General features: G+C 36.9%; 2 protein-coding genes and 1 long non-coding RNA gene across 5 annotated transcripts; all 3 read left to right on the top strand.

Moving 5' to 3' along the window:
• Positions 1 to 1011: 1011 nt before the first annotated feature.
• On the top strand, positions 1012 to 5505 carry LOC140863468 (probable methyltransferase PMT21). 3 transcript variants are annotated; one of them, XM_073266920.1, is made up of 8 exons: positions 1012 to 1152; positions 2642 to 2913; positions 3200 to 3348; positions 3428 to 3623; positions 3742 to 3952; positions 4090 to 4765; positions 5091 to 5168; positions 5251 to 5505. In XM_073266920.1, the coding sequence occupies exons 2-8, from the start codon at positions 2647 to 2649 to the stop codon at positions 5468 to 5470; spliced, it is 1797 nt and encodes a 598-aa protein (XP_073123021.1). In that variant the 5' UTR covers positions 1012 to 1152; positions 2642 to 2646; the 3' UTR covers positions 5471 to 5505. The 3 variants fall into 3 exon arrangements, with proteins under 3 accessions (XP_073123021.1, XP_073123020.1, XP_073123022.1); XM_073266919.1 differs by lacking the exon at positions 1012 to 1152 and adding an exon at positions 2072 to 2208; XM_073266921.1 differs by lacking the exon at positions 1012 to 1152 and adding an exon at positions 2148 to 2285.
• A 573-nt stretch (positions 5506 to 6078) lies between these two features.
• LOC140861261 (syntaxin-125-like) lies at positions 6079 to 7005 on the top strand. The gene has a single exon (XM_073264271.1). It carries the CDS (start codon positions 6079 to 6081, stop codon positions 7003 to 7005), a length of 927 nt encoding a protein of 308 aa, XP_073120372.1.
• A 15469-nt stretch (positions 7006 to 22474) lies between these two features.
• LOC140894634 (uncharacterized) lies at positions 22475 to 23094 on the top strand. Its single transcript, XR_012153879.1, has 3 exons — positions 22475 to 22663; positions 22740 to 22876; positions 22962 to 23094. It is a non-coding gene; the product is annotated as an uncharacterized lncRNA (long non-coding RNA).
• The last annotated feature ends 414 nt before the right edge of the window (positions 23095 to 23508 follow it).

The raw sequence follows: 23508 nt of genomic DNA, 5'->3' as shown, positions 1-23508 counted from the left end.
TAATATCAAAATGTACATGCAAAACAAATGTTTAGGTACTTATCACAATAACTTTGTTCTAAAAATATCCCTTTGGATGCTTTACAAATTAAATATGGATGGCTATTTAATTTGATGGGGAATCCGAATAACAACTCTATCGATGCATCATCCAAGACTCACGAGGAATGCTGATTTGGGGTGTTTCATGTCTATATTGCCTTTGATTGTAGCATATGTAAGGATCGGAGTTGTCGGTGATTTTCAATAGTTTGGAATTTCAATTTTATGACTCCACAAATAGATTCTATGGACACCATCTTGATTATTGAATAGAAACATACAACATGTGAATTTGATCACATTTTGGCCAAGATCTATTTCCTCTATTTTAGATTTTTCAATTACTATTTTAAAACGAGAAGTTTTGAGATAGTTTTTTTTAGAGTATATTGGTTTATCCATTTTAATAATAGTTTTTGTGTCTTTATTTTTCAGCATGCATTCTTCCTATATCTTTGAAGTTGCTTATGTTAATGATGCTTTTTTTGATTTTTTTTTTTTTGTTTTTTTGTTTTTGTTTTTTCCCCCCTATTGGCCCCTAATAGTTAATTTTATGGTAAATAAATTTCGATGACAAAATTAAAGCTTCTTTCTTTATATGTTTATTATGATGATATTTATTAAATTAATAGATTTAACATATGCATATAATTTTTATCATATATCATGTGGAAACAATAAAAAGTGCTAGTTAAAATCGAATAATTCATTTCTTCAAAAAAGTAAATCTAATATTTCACTATTACAAAAAAAAAAAAAAATCTAAAATATCTTTATATGGAATGTCATTTATTCCATCCATGGGGGAAAAACAAATACCCAAAAGAAGACAGCTTGCTAGTTTGAGTTTCGTTTGACAGTGTGGGTACAAACAAGACTGTCCCATCTTCTTGTCATCCTCTTCAAAGGGTCTCTATGATTACATTCCTTCGCCATTTTCATTCTCTTTTCAAGAAAGCAAACACAGGTGTAGACCTCTGCTCTGGCCAGCCTGAAGAAACTTGGGTCCTTGAAAAATCAGAGCTTTATTTGCGGAAAGTGCTTTGAGTTCTTCAAATTCGTTCACACCTAGAAGTGTGCGTAGTTAATTGATACACAGTATTGCAGAAGGTAAACTTTTATTTTTATTTTTCCTGCTGTGACTATGGGGGTGGGCCTAGGATAAGTAGCTTGGGCAGAAGTAAGAAATTTTTTAGAAAATATAGATGAAGTTTGAATTCTTTAGTAAGATGAAGCAAAAGCTTTGTCTCGGGGAATATAGTTTGGTGTAAAGATTGAATCTTTAAGCAATATTTCTATTAATATGCTGAGTTTTGCAGTTGTAAATGCTCTGCTTACTATTCCTTCCCTTTCACACACGCTCGGGAAATTTTGGAGATTAACTCATCAAAATTTCTGGGTTAGGATCAGTTTTCTTGTTCTGGTAGAATTGAATACTACGTTGAGTTCTTTATTCCGAAGATTAATCAATAAGGAGACCCCTTGGTCGGCTGGTAGTGGTGATTGAGTTCATAGGAACTTGTTTGGTTTATATTTGTTTATTTTTTAAAAAAGAAAAACAAATTGAATGTTGTTTTCCTGATTTTCAATTATATTTTGATGAATATCAAAACTTTGGTTCTTTTCAGTAGTCCCTTTCCCTTTCCTGTAGTGTGCAATGATGCTTTATCTCTTTCTTCTGCTTTTGGTTGCTTTTTTTCATGGTGTCTTTTACGTTAGGTGAGATTGATTGAATTGGATACCCTTCTCCCTTATTTTATTACTGACTTTGTAATTAATAGAACTTTACAAAAACTGCTAAAATTTATGAGGAATAGGGCCCAACATTGTCATGTCAAATTTTATAGCATTTCTTGACTTGGAAAATGTGACGGGTCCCTCATGATATCAGATCTTTTAAAGTCCCTTACAATAAGGGGCAGACTCGTGGCAAAACCAACTGTGATGATCTTGAAAGTTGCATCTAACAAATAAAAGATTTTAAAATTTAATTTGTTTGTGTTTTTTTGTTTAAAAAAGTATGAGTTTTAAACCTCCAATTCATATCAATTTGTCTGCTATTGCACTTGTTGGAATACCCCTGCTCCACATCTGATCGAGTGAATGTTTTGAATGGCTTTATTAAACTGCGCATGTCATGTTTTTTAACTTGGTTTAATCATTTTGGTAAAACAGGAGGATACGAAATAGTTGTTAGTGGAGATGTAGAGCCTTCTTTGACTTGTTCTGGCAGCTTTATTTGTGTAAATTTCCTCTTTTTTTTTTTTTTTGCTGAGGATGGTGTTTCTAGTTAACATTTACCTCGAACTCTTTTCGAATATGTGACAGCCCTTATTGTGTCTGAACATTGAATCCTTTGTTGGCACATACTAGCAGTTTGCATTTGCGGCTGGATTCTGTTTGTCTGATCATGTTATGTACTTCATTTGTGTTACTTGATTCTCATTATTAAGATGTTAATTATCACTTGGCTAGTCAGAAGTTTGATGAAAATGAACTCTTCTAATTTTTCCACCCTTTCTTGGGTTTTTCTCATCACTTGTTTACGTTCGATAAGAGTATAATTCATTACATATTTTACAATTTGGATGATTTTCAGACACCATGATCAATAAGGATGGAAAGTCGACTTCTCAAGCCGATAAATATTATAGGACAGTTCCCATGGCGATCATGTTACTGGTTCTATGTGGGTTTTCGTTCTATCTTGGCGGAATCTTTTGTTCGGAAAAGGATATTTATTCAACTCAGGTGATCAATAAAGCCGTCACGTCGAAGGAAACCACTGCAGGCCATCTTCAGATCAAAGCCGTAACATTTCCTGAATGCACCGTAGATTATCAGGATTACACACCATGTACCGATCCAAGGGTAATTTTATTAATCCATCTCATGTTATTGAGGTTACAATCTCGCAGTGCATGTTTATTAAGTTGCGTTAGGACTAGTTGCAATACCAGAAGGAGGGCTGGTTGGCCCACTCTCCGCCCTTCCCCGATAAGCTTTCCAATATCTGTATGTTTTTATGTGTCATCTACAAAAAATATTATTTGGCCTCCATTATGTTTTGAGTTTCAGTTTCACCAAATCACTCTTTTGGCTCCACTACTGTGCTAAAAAATCTTTGATAATATTGCTATTTATGATACCGCTGCAGAAGTGGAACAAGTACAGTCGCCACAGGCTTTCTTTTCTTGAACGCCATTGCCCTCCATTGTTCGAAAACCAAGAATGTTTAGTACCGCCGCCCAACGGTTATAAGTCTCCTATCAGATGGCCAAAGAGTAGAGATGAATGTTGGTACAGGTAATAAGAATAACGAATACTTATTTTAATTGAAGGGTTTTTTGTGAAAACTTACAGATTCAATGTTCTCTCGTGTCAGGAATGTTCCTTATGATTGGATTAACAGACAAAAATCAGATCAGCATTGGCTGAGGAAAGAAGGGGAAAAGTTTCTATTCCCTGGTGGCGGCACTATGTTCCCGAATGGTGTTGGCCAGTACATAGATTTGATGCAAGATCTAATTCCAGAAATGAAAGATGGTACAATTCGGACCGCGATCGATACTGGATGTGGGGTGAGTCCACTTAATCTCCTTCCCTCATTTCTCAAACTAGTTGAGTAGGCCTTGCAAGTGCGTCGTTTGGAATTAAAGTTTTAGTACATAAATTTTTTTGTTATCTGTATGTGTTCAGGTTGCAAGTTGGGGAGGTGATTTGCTCGATCGTGGGATTCTTACTGTCTCTCTCGCCCCGAGAGATAATCATGAAGCCCAAGTTCAGTTTGCTCTGGAACGTGGGATACCCGCGATTCTGGGGATCATTTCCACCCAACGGCTTCCTTTCCCTTCGAACTCCTTTGACATTGCACATTGCTCTAGATGCCTTATTCCATGGACGGAATTCGGTAGTTGTCCTTATCATCTTATGACACATACTTGTTCTCCAATCTGTCATGACAAGTATCTGCAAATTTCATTGGATTGTACCATGTCATAGAATTTAGAATCTCAAATTTTTACCTAGCGCTAAAATCATTTTCAGGTGGAGTTTACCTGTTTGAAATGCATCGTATAATCCGCCCTGGGGGTTTCTGGGTACTCTCTGGACCCCCGGTAAACTACGAACGTCGCTGGAAGGGATGGAACACTACAAGAGAAGAGCAGAAATCTGAATACGATAAGTTGCAAGAACTGCTTTCGTCAATATGCTTCAAATTGTATAACAAAAAAGATGACATTGCCATTTGGCAGAAACTAGCCGATGATAGCTGTTACAAAAATCTTGACGATCCAGACAACTACCCTCCGAACTGTGATGATGGCACCGAACCAGATTCGGCATGGTACACACCAATTCGACCTTGCGTCGTTGCTCCTAATCCGAAGTACACGAAACTAGCATTAAACTCCCTTGACAAATGGCCTGAAAGATTGCATACTGTTCCAGAGCGTGTTTCTGATGTTCGAGGTAGCAAAAGCAGTGCTTTCAAGCGAGATGAGAGAAAATGGAAGACGAGGGTAAAACACTACAAGAAGTTGCTCCCTGAAATTGGAACTGATAAGATAAGAAATGTCATGGATATGAATACAGCGTACGGCGGTTTTGCTGCTGTTCTGATAGATGCTCCTTTGTGGGTCATGAATATCGTCTCTTCATACGCCCCGAATACGCTTGCTGCGGTTTATGACAGGGGACTTATTGGATCCTATCATGATTGGTAATATTTCTTGGACTTCAAAATGTTGAAAAACCCATTGTTCCCCTAAAGTTGAGCTCATAAGAAGTGATTGGATAGCATGATCTATTTGGCATCGGGTAACATAGGCCTAGAAGTTAAAAGAAAATGTATTAAGTTTTGAGGGAATTTGAATCTGTTACACCTCATACTTATAGCATGTTAGAGGCTACTTGGTCCAAAAGTTCGATTTAATGGGAGAATGTCTAGCAACAGTTTTATACTTGAACGTCGTCAAACGCATTATATATTGTATACTTGATGTATTTAGTCAAATGACGTTGATTCATTTGCCATGTTTCCTTAGGTGTGAAGCATTCTCCACATATCCTCGAACATATGATCTCCTTCATTTAGATGGTCTTTTCACTGCCGAATCTCACAGGTAAATCGCCAATGCTCGGCTATAGTACTGTAGAAACGATACTAGAATATATAGCGGTGATTCAAATTGTGTATTTGGGCAGATGTGAAATGAAGTATGTTCTATTAGAGATGGACCGAATACTACGGCCAAAAGGTTATGCAATTATCCGGGAATCGAGCTACTTCATTGATGCTGTCGCCACAATCGCCAAGGGGATGAGATGGGATTGTCATGGAGAAGAAACAGAAAATGGTATCAAGACTGAGAAGCTATTGATTTGCCAGAAAAAACTGTGGTATTCCTCTGAGCCGAGTTCATAACAGCTCTCTAGCTAGATACGTGCGTTGTGTCGCCTTGCGGGTGGGGGGGATAAATTATGGACATGACTCCATGCAGTGTAGAGATTAGAGATGTTTATATATTTCAACATGCTGCTGGAGCCGTAAGAGAAAAGTTTGTGTACTAAAGCTTGTATGAGCTCCCCTCGATTGCACAATAAAAAAAAAATCTTTTTTCAACCCCTATTTCATAAATGTTGATATAGATTTGCATATAAAATATAAATTGAATCGACCCAATAAATATAACAGCCTACCAATAAATTGCATGTTGTAGTCAAAGGGGGGGAGTCTTGATTCTGACATGTACAAAAGATTGGTCATGATGTTTTCACATTACCGGTGGGCAAAGCCCTTAAATATTCTCCCATCTTTTTCTCAAGTAATTTCAACCATGCATGAATGCAAAACCTCGCGACGGAGAATTTAATAATTAATTTATGGTAATATCACATAATTCCCATATTTTGTTTCCAAAATCCTCTTCATGCACCGTGAAGAGGACCACGGTGGAGACACCGTAGTGGATATAAACCGGAGTCTCGCGACCCCGACATAAAAATAAATAAATAAATAAAAATTGTTAAAAAATGAACAATCAGTTCAGCGGTTCCTTCAAGATTTACGTGGAACAGAGCAACCAACATGGAAACCCGAACATGGACGACGTCGTCGAGCCGGCCGGCCTCGCGTATACAGCCGAGAGGTTCACAGATGATGTGGATAACGTGAAGGAGGATATCAAGAACGTGGAGAAGATCTACAACAGCCTCAAAGAATCCCACCAAAACATAATCACAACATCACGTACTGCCAAAACCATGAAAGATCTGCGCACCCGACTCACCATGGATCTCGATTACCTTCTCAAGCTGGCCAAGCAAATCAACAAGAAATTCGACGCACTTTTTCGGGCCAACGCCGCTCTGCGGAAGCTGCCCGGGAGCGGGCCGGCTTCCAACGACGACGACATCTCTCGGGCCTCCATGATCTCCGGGCTGGGCGAGAGCCTGAAGCTCATGATGCGAAACTTCCAGGCGCTGAGGTCTCAAATGGAAATCGAACAGAAGCAAGTGATGGAGGGAAGATACCTCGCCATCACCGGAGAGAAGGCGACGGAAGATGCCATCGATCATTTGATTTTGTGCGAAGGTTCCGACGGGTCTCTTCTCCAAGCCATGCAAGAACACGGGAGAGGCGCCGTTCTGGACGCGGTGGCGGAGATTCACGAAAGGCGTGACGCCATGATAGAGGCCCGGAAGAGCTTGATGAGCCTGCACCAGATATTACTCGGCATGGCTACGCCAGTCGAGGTGCCGACTGGCGTTGGCACGCAGAGCCCTGCGGAGAACATCGTGCCGGCGGCTCCGGCGGCGGCGGCGAAAGGACATTTGAAGGATCACGAGAGAGAGACGAGAAGACAGGCGTACACAGCAATTGGCGTGTCATTTGTGATCACTATGGGTCTCATAATCGCGCTTCTGCGAACAGAGCGTGATTTGTTCGGAAACAATTAATAATTTCCGCATGTATCAATTACCATGTTACATGTACAATTATAAATGAGATTATAAGTTGGGTTACAAAATTTATTTAAAATTATTGAATTATACAGTGTGTTTGGTGGAATCATTGGAGGGGATTTGATGGGATTTGGATTTACAAATATTGTTTTGATGTTTGAAAAAATGAAATTTTAAAACGAGATTGGTATTTGATGGATTTCATGAGATTTTATTTAACTAACTGAAATTCTTACAAAATTAGTCGAATTTCATGGGATTCATGGGATTTGAGTTTATAAAATAATAAAATTATTTCTAACAATAAATTTATAAACTTTAGTTATAAATTTAAGTTTTTCAAACATTTTTTTTAAAAAAAATATCACTTTCCTAAAATTTATGCTAGCAAATTTCAATATGTATTTTTAATTTTTTTTCCAAACACCAAAATGAAATTTGAATTTCAGAAATTCCAATTCCAATTCCAAATCCAAATCCAAATCCAATTCTAAATCCAATTCCAAATTCTATTTTTAGGCATCCAAATATACTGATCATTTTTAAAGATTTTTTCCAAATAAAATGTAAGGACAATTTTGTAGTTTCAAATGCATTTTGTAATCCAATTTGTAACCTTCATTATACACACACACACACACACACACACACACACATATATATATATATATATATATATATATATATATATATATATCCATTTGAGTTCTTTTATGGTGCCCAACATTATATGCCCACTTCATGCCCACCATATACAATAGATGAGTTGACCGGTACAATAGATGAGTTGACTTGTACATGATGGGCATGAAGTGGGCATATAGTGTTGAACACCATAAAATAACTCTATATCATTTTCCTAGTTAATGAGATCCTACCTTTTGGGTGATATCTAAATCATTTATCCGAGGGTCTACATGTCAACATATATGCATAATTAATATTATAGTGTTAACATCGACAAATTATAAATTATTAGATCTCCTATTAAAATAGTACCCTTATATAAGTTGAACTAAACTCATTTGCCTTTTCGCATGCAACGTGATTATGGTCGTACTTGATGTTTTTTAGGGACGAGAAGAATTAATATGGAGACCAAAAAATGAGCTCCCAACAAACAATAAAATGTAATAATTTATTGTATTAATGAGATGTTTATGCAAAAATAAAATAAAATAAAAATATGAGTTTAATGGTATAGGTACAACGAAACTTATACAACAGTATAATTTTTACATCATACAAAATTCAAAAAAAAAATTATTTTTTTAAATCTTACGATATATTAATGAATGCAAATATCACGATATAATATTAAAATCTCATGATATAATATCAAAATATCATGATATAATTATTGTAAATATCGTTTTACGATATATTGGTTATACATTTATCATTATTCTAATTATATTTTGAATAATAACTTAAATAATATACATTTTGTTGTTTTGACAACGAAAACACTACATAAATTTCTACTACAAAACATTTTTAATTGGGTGGAGTATTAAAAAATATTTAATGTAGAATCACAATTGTTGTACTTTTTTTATGCTTGGAATGATTTATCTAACAATTAATATATGGAGTTATGAATTAACATCGTGCACTGATTCAACCAAAATTTATGAAGTATCCATTCTCACCGATCCTTCATTAAAACTAGTAAAAAAATGCACATGCTATGCGTGTGTAAAATAAAAGTTATTTTTAAACATAAAATAAGTGGGAGATTTAGTGGGATAGTGGGAAGGTTATGGATTGGGTGATCATGACTTACGTAATTACAAAATTGTGAGAGTGAATATTGATGTATAAGAATTATTAAGAAAAAAATGTGAAGAGAGGGTAAAATGAGAAAGAAAGTTAGTGTCCTCAAACCAACAGTTATTCTAACCTACTCAACTATTATAAAATAGTAAAGATAATTTATTAACAATATTTTTACATAATTTCAATGACCTTATCGAAAGTTTCATATAAAAAATTCATCCACAAAAGTTAGAATTCAAAATACCATATTCTTATGCGAAGATCATAAAAGTAATTCTCGAGTGGTGGGTATGAATCCGGGCAATGAATCAACAAGTTTTTTCGTCTCCTTGAAGATGAAGTTTACACACTAGAAAACAAGAAAAATTCGTAAGTGGGGAGGGAAGGGTTTTCGGCGTCGCTACTTCGATGCTTAAATCAGGATGTATGGAGTGGGCTTAGGAATTTTGGAAGAGTAAGTGTATGTAAAAATTTGTGAAAGGTGATAGTGAATGTACCTTAACCGAGCTCGGGAGCCAGATATATATAACCGATCAACTGGGTTATTCCATGACTACATAGTATGGGCTCACCTGATAATCATTAAATATGATGGGAGAGCATTAAATGCGACTAGATGTTTTTCGTAATCTCTGGAGAAGTCCATACCGTTGTAACGTGGTTACTGATGCCCTTATCCGTAATAAAACTCAATACACGCAAGGTGGACGTGGCCTCTTCTTAGCCTCTAAAAATATAAAGCCCGGGTCCTGGTGCCAAGCCGAGCTTTATTACCTTCATAGTCCCCGACCTTTTCCCACCGACCCGGGCTACCGGACCAAAGATCGAGTACTTCTCACGAGCACCTGGTGAGCATGTTTCCACCTGGGTTATAGAACAATCACCCGGGTCTTAAGATAACCCAGAGCTATCTTACCTGGGTATCACCACACTTCTCAAAAATATTCGGGTTAGAACATGGAATCCTATGGGTTGAGTGCCCGGGCGAAATATCCCCTTAACCAAGTGATTGATGCGTACGACATCTCGGAAACTCAACTTGGTAATCTTTGGCCTGTACTTTCTTGCTCTGGTCGCTTTTGCATACACATTTATTTATAATTATTTTTGTTTTTCCCTCTTTATGCAGAAAAGCCCGAGATGAAAGAAGAGTTTTCTAAACGAGCGGCAGAGAGAAGAGCTGTCAAGGAGAAAGTTACAGCCCTAACCGAAAATAGGAAAAAAGCCAGGGTGGACAAGGAGGGTTCAGCTCCTACTCAGAAGAAGAGAAAAGAAGGAGGCCAGAGCCGCCTGGTTGCTCCCATTATTTCTTCTACTAAACTAGCTCAAGTCCTCCCCTCGCATCCGGTGCCAAGGAAAATGACGGAGGGGGATGGGATGGTGCTCATCTCGGCTCCCTTATCGGAGCCTCATTCTCAGTTTTCCTTGTCCCCAGAAGACTTGGAGGATGAAGGGCCTCTGAGCCACCGCAAGAGGAAAGCAACCCGGGAGCCTGATATGGTCATTCTAAGTGACCCCGAAGAACCTGCTTTAGAGAAACCTTCCTCTCATGTTCTTCCAAAACATCTCGTGGACCCTGCTGATGCCGATTGGGATGCCAAGGCCATCAGTACTCAAACCAACCAGGCGTGCCCTGCATGGGGTGGCCGGGATGATGTTACTGCTTGGAGCCCCCGGTTCCCTCTTTCTTTGACAGGGACGGCCTTCTCCAAAGTGTCCACTCTGCAGAGCTTACTATCCCCTGGTGACAGGGTGCTCTTGTCTGAGAGGGGAATCACTTCCAATTTGTCCGAAGGAATCCCTCATACGTATACGATAAATTTCTTTCTTGGTTCTTTCTCTATTATTTACTGTTTTTTCCTTATTTCTTATTTAATTAACCCGGGTTTGTTGCTTGATCATCTTCCCAAGGCTTGTGCATGCTGGACAATGCAGTGGAGGATTCCCACACCAACCTCTATCATGAGGGTGCTCGGGTCCATTCCTTTGATGAAGAAAACGCCCGGCTAGAATCCGAACTCCTCTGGGCCCAAGAACTTCATGCGGCAGAAGTATGGACTCTGAGGAAATCCTTGGAGGATTCTCAGGTCGAAGCTAATAAGATGCAAGAAGTTCTCCAGAAGAAATTGGATCAGGCCCTGGAGAAGCTTATTACATAATTCAGAGTGTTCCAGCCCCGACTAGAGACAATGAAAAAAGGGGTCGAAGAGCCAAAGATGAGACTGATAAGTGCATTTTGTGTGCATTATTTTGTGATAGGTTTTTATCTATTTTGTGTGCATTCATATTGTTTTTATGTATTTTTATGTGTTTTAGTGCATGTGTGTGTATTTCACTCATCGGGTTAATTTTGTAGAAAAATGAATTGTTGAAGAGTGAATTACGGAGCAGCTTTGTTCAAAAAAATCAAATTTAATTTTATAAGATCCAAATCCAATCTCCACAGTTTCGAATAAAGTTTCATATGTTTTGAAGCTGCTGTCCAAATTTCAGCTCGATCCAACGGCTAGAACTTAAGATATGAATTTTTCAAAATCGTCTCTCGCAGCAGAATTTTTGTACTGCGCGCGCGTGAATCGGAGTTACAGACCTCTGTTTTTTTGTTATGCGCGCGCGTGTTTTGGCGTCAGTTTTGTTCTGAAAAGTCCTATTTTGTGAAGGAAATTAATTAATGGTACAAGTTCCGGACCATATATATAGAAGATATAACATATTTTTGGGGGTTCCGAAGTTCCAGAAGGCAGAGAGATTGCACAAGGGAGAAGGTGGCTGCTGTAGGCTTGTGAGAGAATATTTCTATTTTTTTTCTTCTTCTTTTTATTTTTTAATTATTATTTTTAATTATTGGGTAGTTTATTTTCAACCAAGACGACGTGATTGAGCCGAACAAATTCATGTAGAAAACTTGGATGTTTGTTTGGGATTTTTCAGAGTTGATATTATTTTATTGATTGTCAGATTTATATTTGTCTTGTGAATAGTCTGATCAACTGTTTGCTTGCATGTTAATCGATTCCAAGTCGACAGATGAGGTATTGATTTTTATCACTTTGATAATTAACATATTGTAAAACCGACTAGAAATAGAATTCGGTTTCAGTGTGCGGTTTGGGTGTAAACTGAATTTTTACAAATATTTAATGCATTCAAATTTGATTAAAATTACGAAATATTAGTTCATCAATATTTGAATAGGTTTGATTGTTTTAGAAATAGTCCTTTGAACAAATTAGGAGAATTTCCGTGAATTAAAATTAAATCTGAGTCCTGAATCGACTACATGTTACAAGATTAGTTCAGTTATTTTTATTCTTATTTCTTAAGCAGTTTTTATTTTATATTCTTATTTTATTTAAATCAAATTGCTTTTTATTATTTTGTCTAGATTAAGTAAAATAATTAATTCTTGAGAATTGACAACAGTCCCTGTGGGATCGATACTTGGACTCTCAGTCCACTTTACTATTATTTGACCTGGTACGCTTGCCAGTAGATTTATATCACACCGATTTAGCCGATCAAGTTTTTGGTGCCGTTGCCGGGGACTGTTTAGTTAATATTAGGATAGATTATTTGCTTGAGACTAGACTTTTTTTTTCGTTCCTTTGATTATTTTTAATTTTTAATTTTTTTTCTCTTTTGCTTGTGAGGTGCTTGGGGATGGATCATCTACAGGTGTTCACAAGATTTGACCAACAATACTCAGAGCCTTTCTATGCTGTTTAGGGGAGATTCAATGAATTGGCGAACATATTTCCATTTCATCAATTTTCGAACTACACGCTCACTCAAATTTTTTATGGTGGTTTGGATGAGACTACAAGAAGATGGGTGGATTATGGAGCTTTGGCCACTGGCAGTCACCTGTTCAGAAGAGATGAAGACAGTGTTATGCACTTGTTAAATGATATGGCGAATTTCGACTACCATTGGCATTGTGATCCTTCATTGCAAGGTTGGAGTCACAAATATCATCAAGAATTCAACTCCACAAATTTTGCGAACCAACCACCGAAGCATCAAGAAGAGTGTGTAGGATATTTTAAAGATCATGTAGCTCAGTTGGAGAATTTTGTGAAAAGGCAGGAAGAGACAAACCAGTTCTTCGAAAGCCGCATCAAAATTTTGAGTCTTTTGGATGAACAAATTGCGCTTCATAGAGAAACAGTTTCTGAGATCTGCCAAGAGCGTGAAGTAATTGAGCCAGAGCATGAGGAAATAATTTTTGAGAAATCTTCTTGTGAGGATGAATCAAAAGTGACAATGGAGGAGGAAGAAACATACAAGGCTACATATTTTACCTCGTCAATGGTCATTCCATGTACACCGTTAGAAGATTCTTTCCTGCCATTGACGCCACCTCCAGCATATTCCATCCTCTATGAGCTTCAGCCTAGATTCGGAGTCTCCTTCCAAAAGAAAATTTCAAACCAAGTGTTGTTGGACCGACAAGCTTAAACTGCATATATCACGTCAAGCTTGAGGGCGAAGGAAATCATAACCCATACGTAGAGTCATATGATTCTTTCTATGGGCGGCAGCCGCTCTTTGATGGTTGCTTCTGCATAGTCGGGCTGTAGATTATAAACTTAGCGCTTACTGGGAGGCAACCCAGAATTATTTCCCTTGTTTCTTATTTTATTTTTGGTTTTTGTTTTTTTATTTAATTTTTACTTTTTTCCCATTCCAGTTTGTCGAGCCTGCCGATATACACAGTTTGTTGTTGTTGTCCCAGCTGATACTGTCAAGAAGGAAGAGGATGAATCGAAAACCAGAGGAGTGTTTTTGTCTTTTTCATTTTGTTTTTGTTCGTCTTGCATTTGTGTGTTTGTTATGCATTTTGTTCATTGTTTCTGAAGCATTGAGGGCAATGCTTTGGATAAGTATGGGGGGTAGAATAGTTTTGTTTGTTATTTGCATTCATATGGTTTAGTTTATTGCATATATTTCGAATTCATGCATCTCATTATGTTATGTGTTTGTGTTATATGAATAAGGAGAATGATGAATGATGAATGTTGGCCGATGATGATAGAGTTGTGAAAAAAAAATTTAAAAATGTTGCTTTTGATTGAACATGAGAAGTTGTTGGTTGAATCATGAATCTTTTTAAGCACGCATGTTAGACTGGTGTAGTGTAGCGAAGTAATTGATGAAGTTCGTATTTGTTTGACCATTGCACGGAAATAGGTGTTTGTTGTTCATGATAGTGCTTTGGATTCTTGATAGTTATTAGACATTGCATGTATGATATTGGGCATACCTGTAAAAAAATTTTGAAAAACTTTCGTTGAAAATTAAGTTAACTCCATTCGGATTACGAGCAGATATTGAAATCCTAATCTCTTGCTCTTGACTAAGTATGTGGATTCCAAGGGGTTGAAAATTTAAAATTTTAAAATACCAATTCCATCCGGGCTTGGAAAATGATTGAAATCCTAATCTTTGTTCCATAGCTAAGTTTGCGGGGTTAAATGTGATTGATGCTCCATCAGGGCTATAGACGAGGAGATTGAAATTCGAATCCTATCTTAGTTATAGCTAAGTTTGCGGGTAATTTTTGGGGCTTATAAGAAAATACCGGGTGCAAAATCCGGAGGTACGTAATTACTCTCAAGAAAGTGCATGTTTTTGTTTGGGATTGTTGAGGTGACGGAGTGCTGGATTGTGATACTTGCATTGAATTGTCATAGGTCGCTAAGCATTATTAGGACAGATTCTTTTGAAGTTGCATGAAACTGGAATGACATGACACACACACACGTTTACGTTAAACTGACAGTGTATTGTGAACAATCAGAAGTTTGTGGTTTTTAATTTTTTAAGTTGGATTTATCGGAGGCTATGTTGTTCATGATTCGTCCTCACTTATATTTTTGTTTGCATGTTGTTTTTGCATGTCTTGCTCGAGGGCGAGCAAGAGTTAAGTATGAGGGTATTGATAAGTGTATTTTATGTGCATTATTTTGTGATAGGTTTTTATTTATTTTGTGTGCATTCATATTATTTTAATGTATTTTTATGTGTTTTAGTGCACGTATGTGTATTTCACTCCTCGGGTTAATTTTGTAGGAAAATGAATTGTTGAAGAGTGAATTACGGAGCATATTTGTTCAAAAAATCAAATTTAATTTTAGAGAGATCCAAATCCGATCTACACCGTTCAAAATAAATTCAAGATGTTTTGAAGCTGCTGTCCAAATTTCAGCTCGATCCGACGGCTAGAACTCAAGATATGAATTTTTCAAAATCGTCGCTCGCAGCAGAATTTGTGTACTGCGCGCGCGCGAGAATCAAAGGGACCTGATCGGACCATAAATTATAACTCATATAATTTATTTGAGATTATTTTTGAGCCACCGAAAGGACCTGATCGGACCCAATTAAATTAAGCTCCAATAAATTAATTTGATCTAATCAACTCATGATTAATCAAGATAATTTATTAATCTTATTCTACTCCACTAAAAGAACAAGATTGCACTCTTAATTTAATTGAAATTACTGAAGCATAAAATCAATAATTACATCCTCAGATTGATCGACCCAACAGATGTTTTTTCTGTTTATTCACTCAGTGTAATCTTCAAACCCAAATTGATCTGATTTTTTCTGCTGGCTGACTCTTGATGTATGTTTTATTCTTGTGTAGGCGTTTGTTAGTATATAAAATTGTGTTTAATTTTATGTTAATGTGTTTTCTAATCTTGCGTAGGCTTTTTTTTGTAGATAAAATTGTTTCTTGAATAAACTTTTTTAATTTTTCTTCATTTTTTTCTGTGTATATGAATCAGATTTTAAGAAGTTTATCGGTCTCAATGGAAGAGGATTATTCTGTTCACTCATTCAGTGTAATCCTTGAACCCAAACTGATCTGATATTCATGGATTGACTGACTCTTGGTGTGTATTCTAATCTTGTGTAGGCGTTTGTAGTATATAAACTAGTGTTTAATTTTGTGTTAATATGTTTTTAATCTTGCGTAGACTTTTTTTAGTAGATAAAATTCTTTTATTAAATAAACTTGTTTATTTTTTCTTCATTTTGTTGTTTTTGTATATATGAATCAGATTTCAAGAAGTTTTTCAGTTTCAGTGGAAGAGGGTTTTTCTATTTATACACTTAGTGTAATCCTCGAACCCAAACTGATATGATTTTCTTGTATTGACTGACTCTTGGTGTGTCTTCTAATCTTTTGTAGATGTTTGTTAGTATAAAAACTTGTGTTTAATTTTGTGTTAATGTGTTTTCTATTATTGTGTAGGCTTTTTTTAATTAGTAGATACAATTGTTTTCTTGAATAAACTTGTTTAAATTTTTTTCATTTTGTTGCTTCTCTTTATATGAATAATATTTCAAGAAGTATCTCGATCTGATCAGTGGAAGATGGATCTTCTGTTTATTCACTCAATGTAATCCTCAAACTCAAATTAATCTGATTTTATTGGAACTGGCTGACTCTTGGTGTGTATTCAAATCTTGAGTACGCGTTTGTTAGTATATAAATTAACTTGTGTTTATATTGTGTTAATATGTTTTCTAATCTCGCGCAAGCTTTTTTTTATCAGATAAAATTGTTTTCTTGAATAAAATTGTTTGATTTTTCTTCATTTTGTTGTTTATGTTTATATGAATTAGATTTCAAGATGTCTCTCGATCTCGGTGGAAGAGAGTTCTTCTGTTTGTTAACTCAGTGTAATACTCGATCCCAAACTGATCTGATTTTCTGGGATTAGTTGACTCTTGGTGCTTATTATAATCTTGTGGAGGAGTTTTTTTAGTATATAAATTTGTGCTAAATTTTTGTTATGTGTTTTCTAATCTTGCATGTACTCTTTTTTTAGTAGATAAAATTCTATAATTAGACACTGGTCCAAATTTACTTCAATAGGATTAAATAAGAGAGCATTGTCATGTTTCCTCCTTCAAATCTCTCCCTACACCGCATAGCAAAAAACAAACCCTAATCCTCAAACTACAAATAGAGAGATACATCATACACACACCAAATAATAGCTCCAAGAATGAATGCTCGTGATGAAGACGGATAATATACCAAAAACTATTCAGCTTTCTAGCATGTTGAGAGAAATTTCAAAAAAAGCAAAACATTACTCGTAAAATCCAAAGGAGAGTTGCACAAAATATACAAACCTCAGTGGAATGTGGTGAGATCAAACCAGATTTAAACCCGCGGGGATGAAATTAGAGGCAGCTTTCCAAATGAAAATTTTCACTTTGAATAGTATTGAGGTTCCAAATTTTGTTCCACAAAGATCGAATTGAGACCGAAGCTTGATGAGGGAATGAAGCAATCCCATCTCAAGATGAATAGAAGATAACATGTCTTCACCGAGTAGATGTCTTTTTTTATCTCACTTTCAAATTACACTCGGTTAAAAAAATTATAATAGGTTTTGAAAAAATTGTCGGTTTGAAAGTTTTAAAAGTCATAATAATGGTAGGTGGCAAAATTTGACAAAGGCGGCAAAGCAAAAAAAAATCAAATTGAATTTACTTTGCAGGATTTCACACGAGGGATCAACTCTATAAATAGAGCTCTTTCCTCGGCATTCAAACCATCCCATCCTTAAGTTCCTTCTGCTGTTCTTTAGTTTACTTCTTTCTCCAATCTATTTTTATATATATTGTTATATAGATTTTGTCATATATTAAGAGAGTGAGTGTCTATTTGGAAACACAAAGAGAGGTTGTAATTCTCCAAATAATATAGTAAAATATTTTCATCTTGCCCGCGGTTTTTAACCTAATAAATTTTAGGAGTTTTCCACGTAAATCTTGGTGTCTATTTTATTCTTCAATTTTCATATTTTTTATCTCAATATGCCGCACCTGGGACCAACAAGTAGTATTAGAGTCTTGGTATAAATTTTTTAAAAATTCTGAGTATGCTTTGTTGTCTATGTTTGCAGCTGTGACTGTCTTCCATATTATAAAAGATTTTTTGAGATTTTATTAAGGCAGGATTAGTTTAATCAAGATGACGGTCAAGTACGAGATAGAAAAGTTCAATGGAAGCAATTTTTTGTTGTGAAAATTGAAGGTATAACAAAGAAGCATTGCTTGGCAGCTATTGGAGATAGACCGGCGAAAATCACGGACGATTAAAAGTGGAGTGAGATGAATAAAAATTTTTTTGTCAATTTGCACTTGGCTATAGCGAATAAATTACTGTAAAGTATCTTGGAAATAAAGAGCGAAAATTTTATTTGGGATTCTCTGACAAAATTGTACGAGATCAAGTAATTGAAAGAGTTGATGCCCCGTTAGCCAACTTGTGGCTAAGGGCTTTGAGAGTCTCTTTTTGTAAACAATCTTTGTTTAATATAATATACGTTTTTTAAATGACGTTCACTTTATCTTATTATTATATAATGATATACTATTGCTATATTGCTATCAATCTGAGTCACGATGAATTTTATATTAATTTTTGAACATGCGGGCTTTGCTTGTCAGACTTGAACTTATGACTAATGGGCCCTAAGCTGTTAGCAGCCCACATTATAAATAAGTTATTGCAGTACAAAAATTGACACAATAAGGCAAAAAAAAAAATTTCGAAAACCCTGGTTCTCTCTCTAGGTGGCCGCCGCCCCTCTCCCTCTCTGTCATCGAAAATTCAGCCTGTAATTTTTGAAATTGCAGTCTGGTTTAACAGATCAAATCTGTTAATTTCTCTTCGTAGAAACTTCTGATAGACTTTCTAGTGCAGTCTATCAGAGGGATTAAATCTCCATTCGTGGACCTGATTGAAGAAACGTTCGTTCATCAGTTCTTGGGATATACAACAAGAGCAGATTAATCTGTTGGTGTCCATAATCTCGCTTCGAGATTTTAAGGTAAAATTTACATTGTTTAAATTTTATGTTATCAATTTTAATCGTAGGAATTTGATACCCATGATATGGAATTGTTCCATATAAAATTTTAAAACTTCCGCTGCAACGGGTATCATTTTTTTTTTCGATCCGGAGAACGACCGTGTTCCAACAGTAACTACACAACAAAATTTTCCTAAAGAGAAAGCTTTATACTCTTTGGATAGTGGAATCCTCATTGATGACCGACCACATTAACACGTTGAATATTTTATTTTCCCAACTCAACTCTATGAGGCATAAAAGCCGAGATCGAGCCCTTATTTCTGTCAAACGAGCCGAGCCCGAGCCTGGTATTTTTTGGCTCGGCTCGGCTCGGCTCGGCTAATTTATATCCCTACTGAGAACGCAGACAAAGTGTACAATATGGAAAAAAAGAGGGATATAGCCCTAGTCTTGATGTTAATTCAATAAATAGACCTTTGACAAAAAGACTAAATTGTCACTCATTTAAAATATTATATAGTGTATATATGTGTTTTTTCTGATCTCCTCCCTCTTCTTCTTTGTTATTTTTCTTTCTTCTTCCTTCTTCCTCATAATTCTGCATTTTTTATTACCATTGTTCTGCTCATTTTTCAGTTTTTTGTTGAATATTTTTTTAATCGAAATCGTGAAGAGATCGATCATCATTGATTTTCATATGAAATTATTTCTAATTCATATGAACTGATTTTTTATTTTTTTGGTTTGCATAGACCGATTTTCAATTTATATCGACTGATATCGACCGAGTTTGTTGAGTTTGACTGATTTTGAAGAAATCTCGACTGGTGTCGACCGCTTTTCACTGCTTCTCGACCGGTCTTGACTTCCTTGTCGACTGATCTCGACCAGTATGTTGATTTTGACTGATTTTGAAGAAATATCAACTTGTGTCGACCACTTTTCATTGATTTTTGACTGGTCTTGACCGTCTTATAATTGTATATGTATTTTTTTATTAATCATGATAAATAAAAGCATTGGTGGTCTAGTGGTTAGAACTCGGAAGGAGAGAGAAGAGCAGGGTTCGAAACCCAAAGATGAGAAGGAGGACGAGAGATAGTGCTATTATTTTCCAAAAAAAAATTTATTTATAATGAAAGACCAAATTATCCAAGGGGAACAAACACGCACGACGCTCTCCAATCCCAAGCACAGGTTGAGAACCAATGGAAGAAGTTAGAAGTGGTAAGCATCAATCCCCTCCACCGCCTTCCGTCAATGCTTTTGGATCTTGTTGGGCGGTGTAGAGCAAGGAATCGGGTGGAAACTGGCCAGTTTTCACTTATTCGCGCTTTAATAATATAGATATCAATTATATATTATATTTTTCTATCTTTAATTTAGACAAAATTATAGATTGATGACTAATATGAAGTTATAAATTGATTTAAATTTGTAATTCATAAAATTTTGGAACAAATATAATTTTTGCACATATTTTATATACATATTCAAATTATCCATGTTACGCCCGATCAATTGTTCGAACATGGTATTTACCAGACGCTGATAGGTAGCTCCAGCATTTTTCAACCCAAACGGCATTACATCATAACAATAAATTCCTCGATCAGTGATGAAACTTGCTTTTTCCTGGTCTTCTGGCGCTAGGCTGATCTGATTGTATCCTTGATATGCATCAAGAAAAGTGAGCAGCTCGCATCCTGCTGTCGAATCGACTAACAAGTCAATTCGAGGGAGTGGAAACGGATCTTTGGGGTATGCTTTGTTGAGATCAGTGAAATCTATACACAAACGCCACTTTCCTCCAGGTTTCGGTACTAAAACCACATTTGCAAGCCAATCTGGGTATGAAACTGGCCTGATGTACTTTGCCGCTAAGAGTTTCTCCACTTCCGCGACTATATGCCGATTTTTCTCTGGACCAAATGCTCTTTTCTTTTGCTTCACCGGTCTCATTTTCGGATCAACACGGAGGTGATGAAGCGCATATTCATGAGGTATTTCTGGCAGATGCTCATCACCCCAAGCAAACACGTCCAAATTGCGACCAAGAAAATTTTTCAACTTCTCTTCCAGCTCAGAAGGTAATTCGGTCCCGATCTTTAGGGTTTTCTTGGGATCAGTTGGAATGATTGCCACATGTTTCAGAGTTTCGGTTGCTGTTATTCTCTCTTTGTTGTGGGCTTCTTCATCCACCAAATGTATTCCATTTTCACGTAAAATTTTTCCAGGTTTCGGTGCTCTTTTCTCACTAGAAACTTGTCTTTTACGATTTCCTGATGAACCCCGCAATGTCACCGCATGGCATTCTCTGGCTAGACGATGGTCACCAATGGCTTCTCCTACTCCTCCTGGAGTCGGAAACTTCAGCTTCATGTGATATCTCGATCCGATGGCTTGGAATATATTGAGACTTGGTCGTCCCAATATCACATTGTATGCAGATGAAGCCTTTACTACAAGGAATTTCATCATTTTAGTAGACCTTTTGGGGTAAGAACCCAAGGAAAGAGGAAGCGTTACTTCTCCCAAAGCTTCAACTATTTCTCCGGAAAATCCAACTAGTGGAGTGTTGACTGGAGCTAACTGTGCATTACTAATACCCAACTTCACGAATGCATCATGAAAAATTATGTCGGCTGAACTTCCTGAATCCACTAGAATTTTCTTTACCCAAAAATTGGATATTGTGACTGAGATAATTAAAGCATCATTATGGGTGCCCCGAGGGTTCTCCAGATCTTTGTCACTGAATGATAATCCCTCTTGGATGGTTCCAATTTTATATATCGACAAGGATGTGGGGCTAGATAAATTGTTGGTTCCTTTTGCTGCCCGCAGAAGAGCTTTTCTTGCATTGTTCGAGTCGCCACAAGCAGGCCCCCCCAGTGATTACGGCGATTACCCCTCCTGAGGGCAAATTTTCATCAGCTCTTTCATGTTGTTTCCCAGTTTCATCATGTCGCTTTTGATAGTCACGTTTTGGTTGTTCGTCCCGACGCCTGTCATCTCTCTTCTCACCGCGGGACTTGTCCACAAAATTTCCCAAATGCCCGCGTTTTATGAGTTTTTCAATTTCTGCTCGCAAACTGAAGCAATCTTCTGTAGTATGGCCTTTATCTTTATGAAAATGGCAGTACTTGTCCGAACGCTGGTGCTTTGGGTTATTTTGCATTGGGCGAGGGGGACGCAACAACCCTTGTTTTTCAGCCACTACCAGTATATCGGTCAGACGTGCATTGAGGGGTGTATTTTGGAGGCGGGGGCTCTGTGTTGTTCGCTTCTCGTCTCGCTTTCTAATATCTGATTTATCTTCTTCTCTCTTTCTTTTATTCAAGTAGTGTGGCTCTACAGATTCTTCAACCCGTATGTATTTCTCAGCTCTTTCCAATAACTCTTCTAAGTTTTTGGGCGGCCTTCCCGCTATTGATTCTTTGAACTTTCGATGGCGCAAGTTTTGTTGCATTATTCCAGCTAACAAATCATGGTTCACGTGTAAGACTTCGTGCACCGCATGAGTAAATCGCCGAACATAGTCCCTCAAACATTCTCTTTCTTTTTGAATGACTGTGAACAAATATGCTGCTGTTTTTGGGTATTTTTTGTTAATTGAGAATTTCTGGATGAAGCAGTCAGTAAGTTGCTCCAAATTGGCAATAGATCCAGAGGGTAACTTGTTGAACCATGTGAGTGCTCTTCCTGATAATGTTGTTCGGAAAATTTTACGGTATGCAGCATCTGTGATATCATACAAATCCGCTTTTGCGTAGAATTTGTCAATATGGTCTTGGGGGTCACTCGTTCCATCGAACTCAGGTAAGCTGGGGATTTTGACTCCCTTTGGTAATGCTTCAGATAATATGTCATCAGTGAAGGGGCTTCGGCGTGACGGCAAAATTGCGGACATATTCTCTCCAGTTACATGTGTGCGAGATCCATCCTTCCGAGCTGGATTAGTGATCTTGTTTTCGCCAGAAATGTCATGAACTGTGTGAACACTTGCTTCACCGTCTTTCTGAGTAGTATTTTTCTTAGTCCCCCCTTGATCTTTATCATTCACTTTAGATTTATCTTTATTTGGGTCTCCGTTATTAGGGTCAAGAGATGACGAGCCTTCAGTCTGAGCCTTTTTCTTGCTGCTTTTGCGCTTGCGGGTTTCTAAGTACTGAGCAACTGCATCTTTTGCTGCGAGTGCTGCTGTGTTTTCCATTAGCGCAGTCAAGTCTTCACGGGTGAGAGTAATACTCGGCGGTGCATTTCCATTGTTAATATTTCCTTGAGACATTTTTGAAGTAATATGTGTTCTCAATGACGTAGTGAACGGTTTCCCACAGACGTCGCCAAGTTGATGTAGCCAAAAATCACTTGTATATGACACGTTACTTCCGCAAAGTCCGGAGTATCAATAAGTCCTTGTACGTTTCCGTTGGAGATCTTCAGTGGGTTGTTCCTACATCACAAAACAAAGTCAGAGGAGCCGGGAGGGTTCCCGGCGAAAACACTCCGACGCTCAAGTCAGTTATTACTCAAGGAATAATAATCGAGAGTAGAGCGATATAGTGTTAAAGAAAGTGTGTACCTTAATAATGAGGTGACTTGAGCTATTTATAGATGTTTGGAGAGCTTTATGGGCTTGAGCCTCTTATGGGCTTTTGTAGAAATCGGGGTCTGCTTGAATTAAATATATATTATATTTAATTAAGCTTGGGCCTTTAAAATATTCGGAGTGGACCTTCATGATTGGGCTCAAGCCCAATTGAATTTTTAGGTGTAACCTATCAGTATATATTTTTTATTAGATGTTTTTGTAACAACAATAAAAGAAAAAAAAATGAAGCATATATGATCGATCGGCTTAATATGA

Source organism: Henckelia pumila, chromosome 4 (genome assembly GCF_033568475.1).
Source record: "Henckelia pumila isolate YLH828 chromosome 4, ASM3356847v2, whole genome shotgun sequence".
NCBI classification, from domain to species: domain Eukaryota; kingdom Viridiplantae; phylum Streptophyta; class Magnoliopsida; order Lamiales; family Gesneriaceae; genus Henckelia; species Henckelia pumila.
This window is presented reverse-complemented; position numbering and strand designations above follow the sequence as displayed.

What these genes read in the sequence shown, in the direction of transcription:
- LOC140863468 (XM_073266919.1), top strand. Translation starts at nt 2,175, where the DNA reads ATGTCATGTTTTTTAACTTGGTTTAATCATTTTG. An exon ending in TATTCCATGGACGGAATTCG is followed by an intron (nt 3,953 to 4,089) that starts GTAGTTGTCCTT and finishes AATCATTTTCAG; the next exon opens with GTGGAGTTTACCTGTTTGAA. An exon ending in TTCACTGCCGAATCTCACAG is followed by an intron (nt 5,169 to 5,250) that starts GTAAATCGCCAA and finishes GTATTTGGGCAG; the next exon opens with ATGTGAAATGAAGTATGTTC.
- LOC140861261 (XM_073264271.1), top strand. Translation starts at nt 6,079, where the DNA reads ATGAACAATCAGTTCAGCGGTTCCTTCAAGATTTACGTGGAACAGAGC.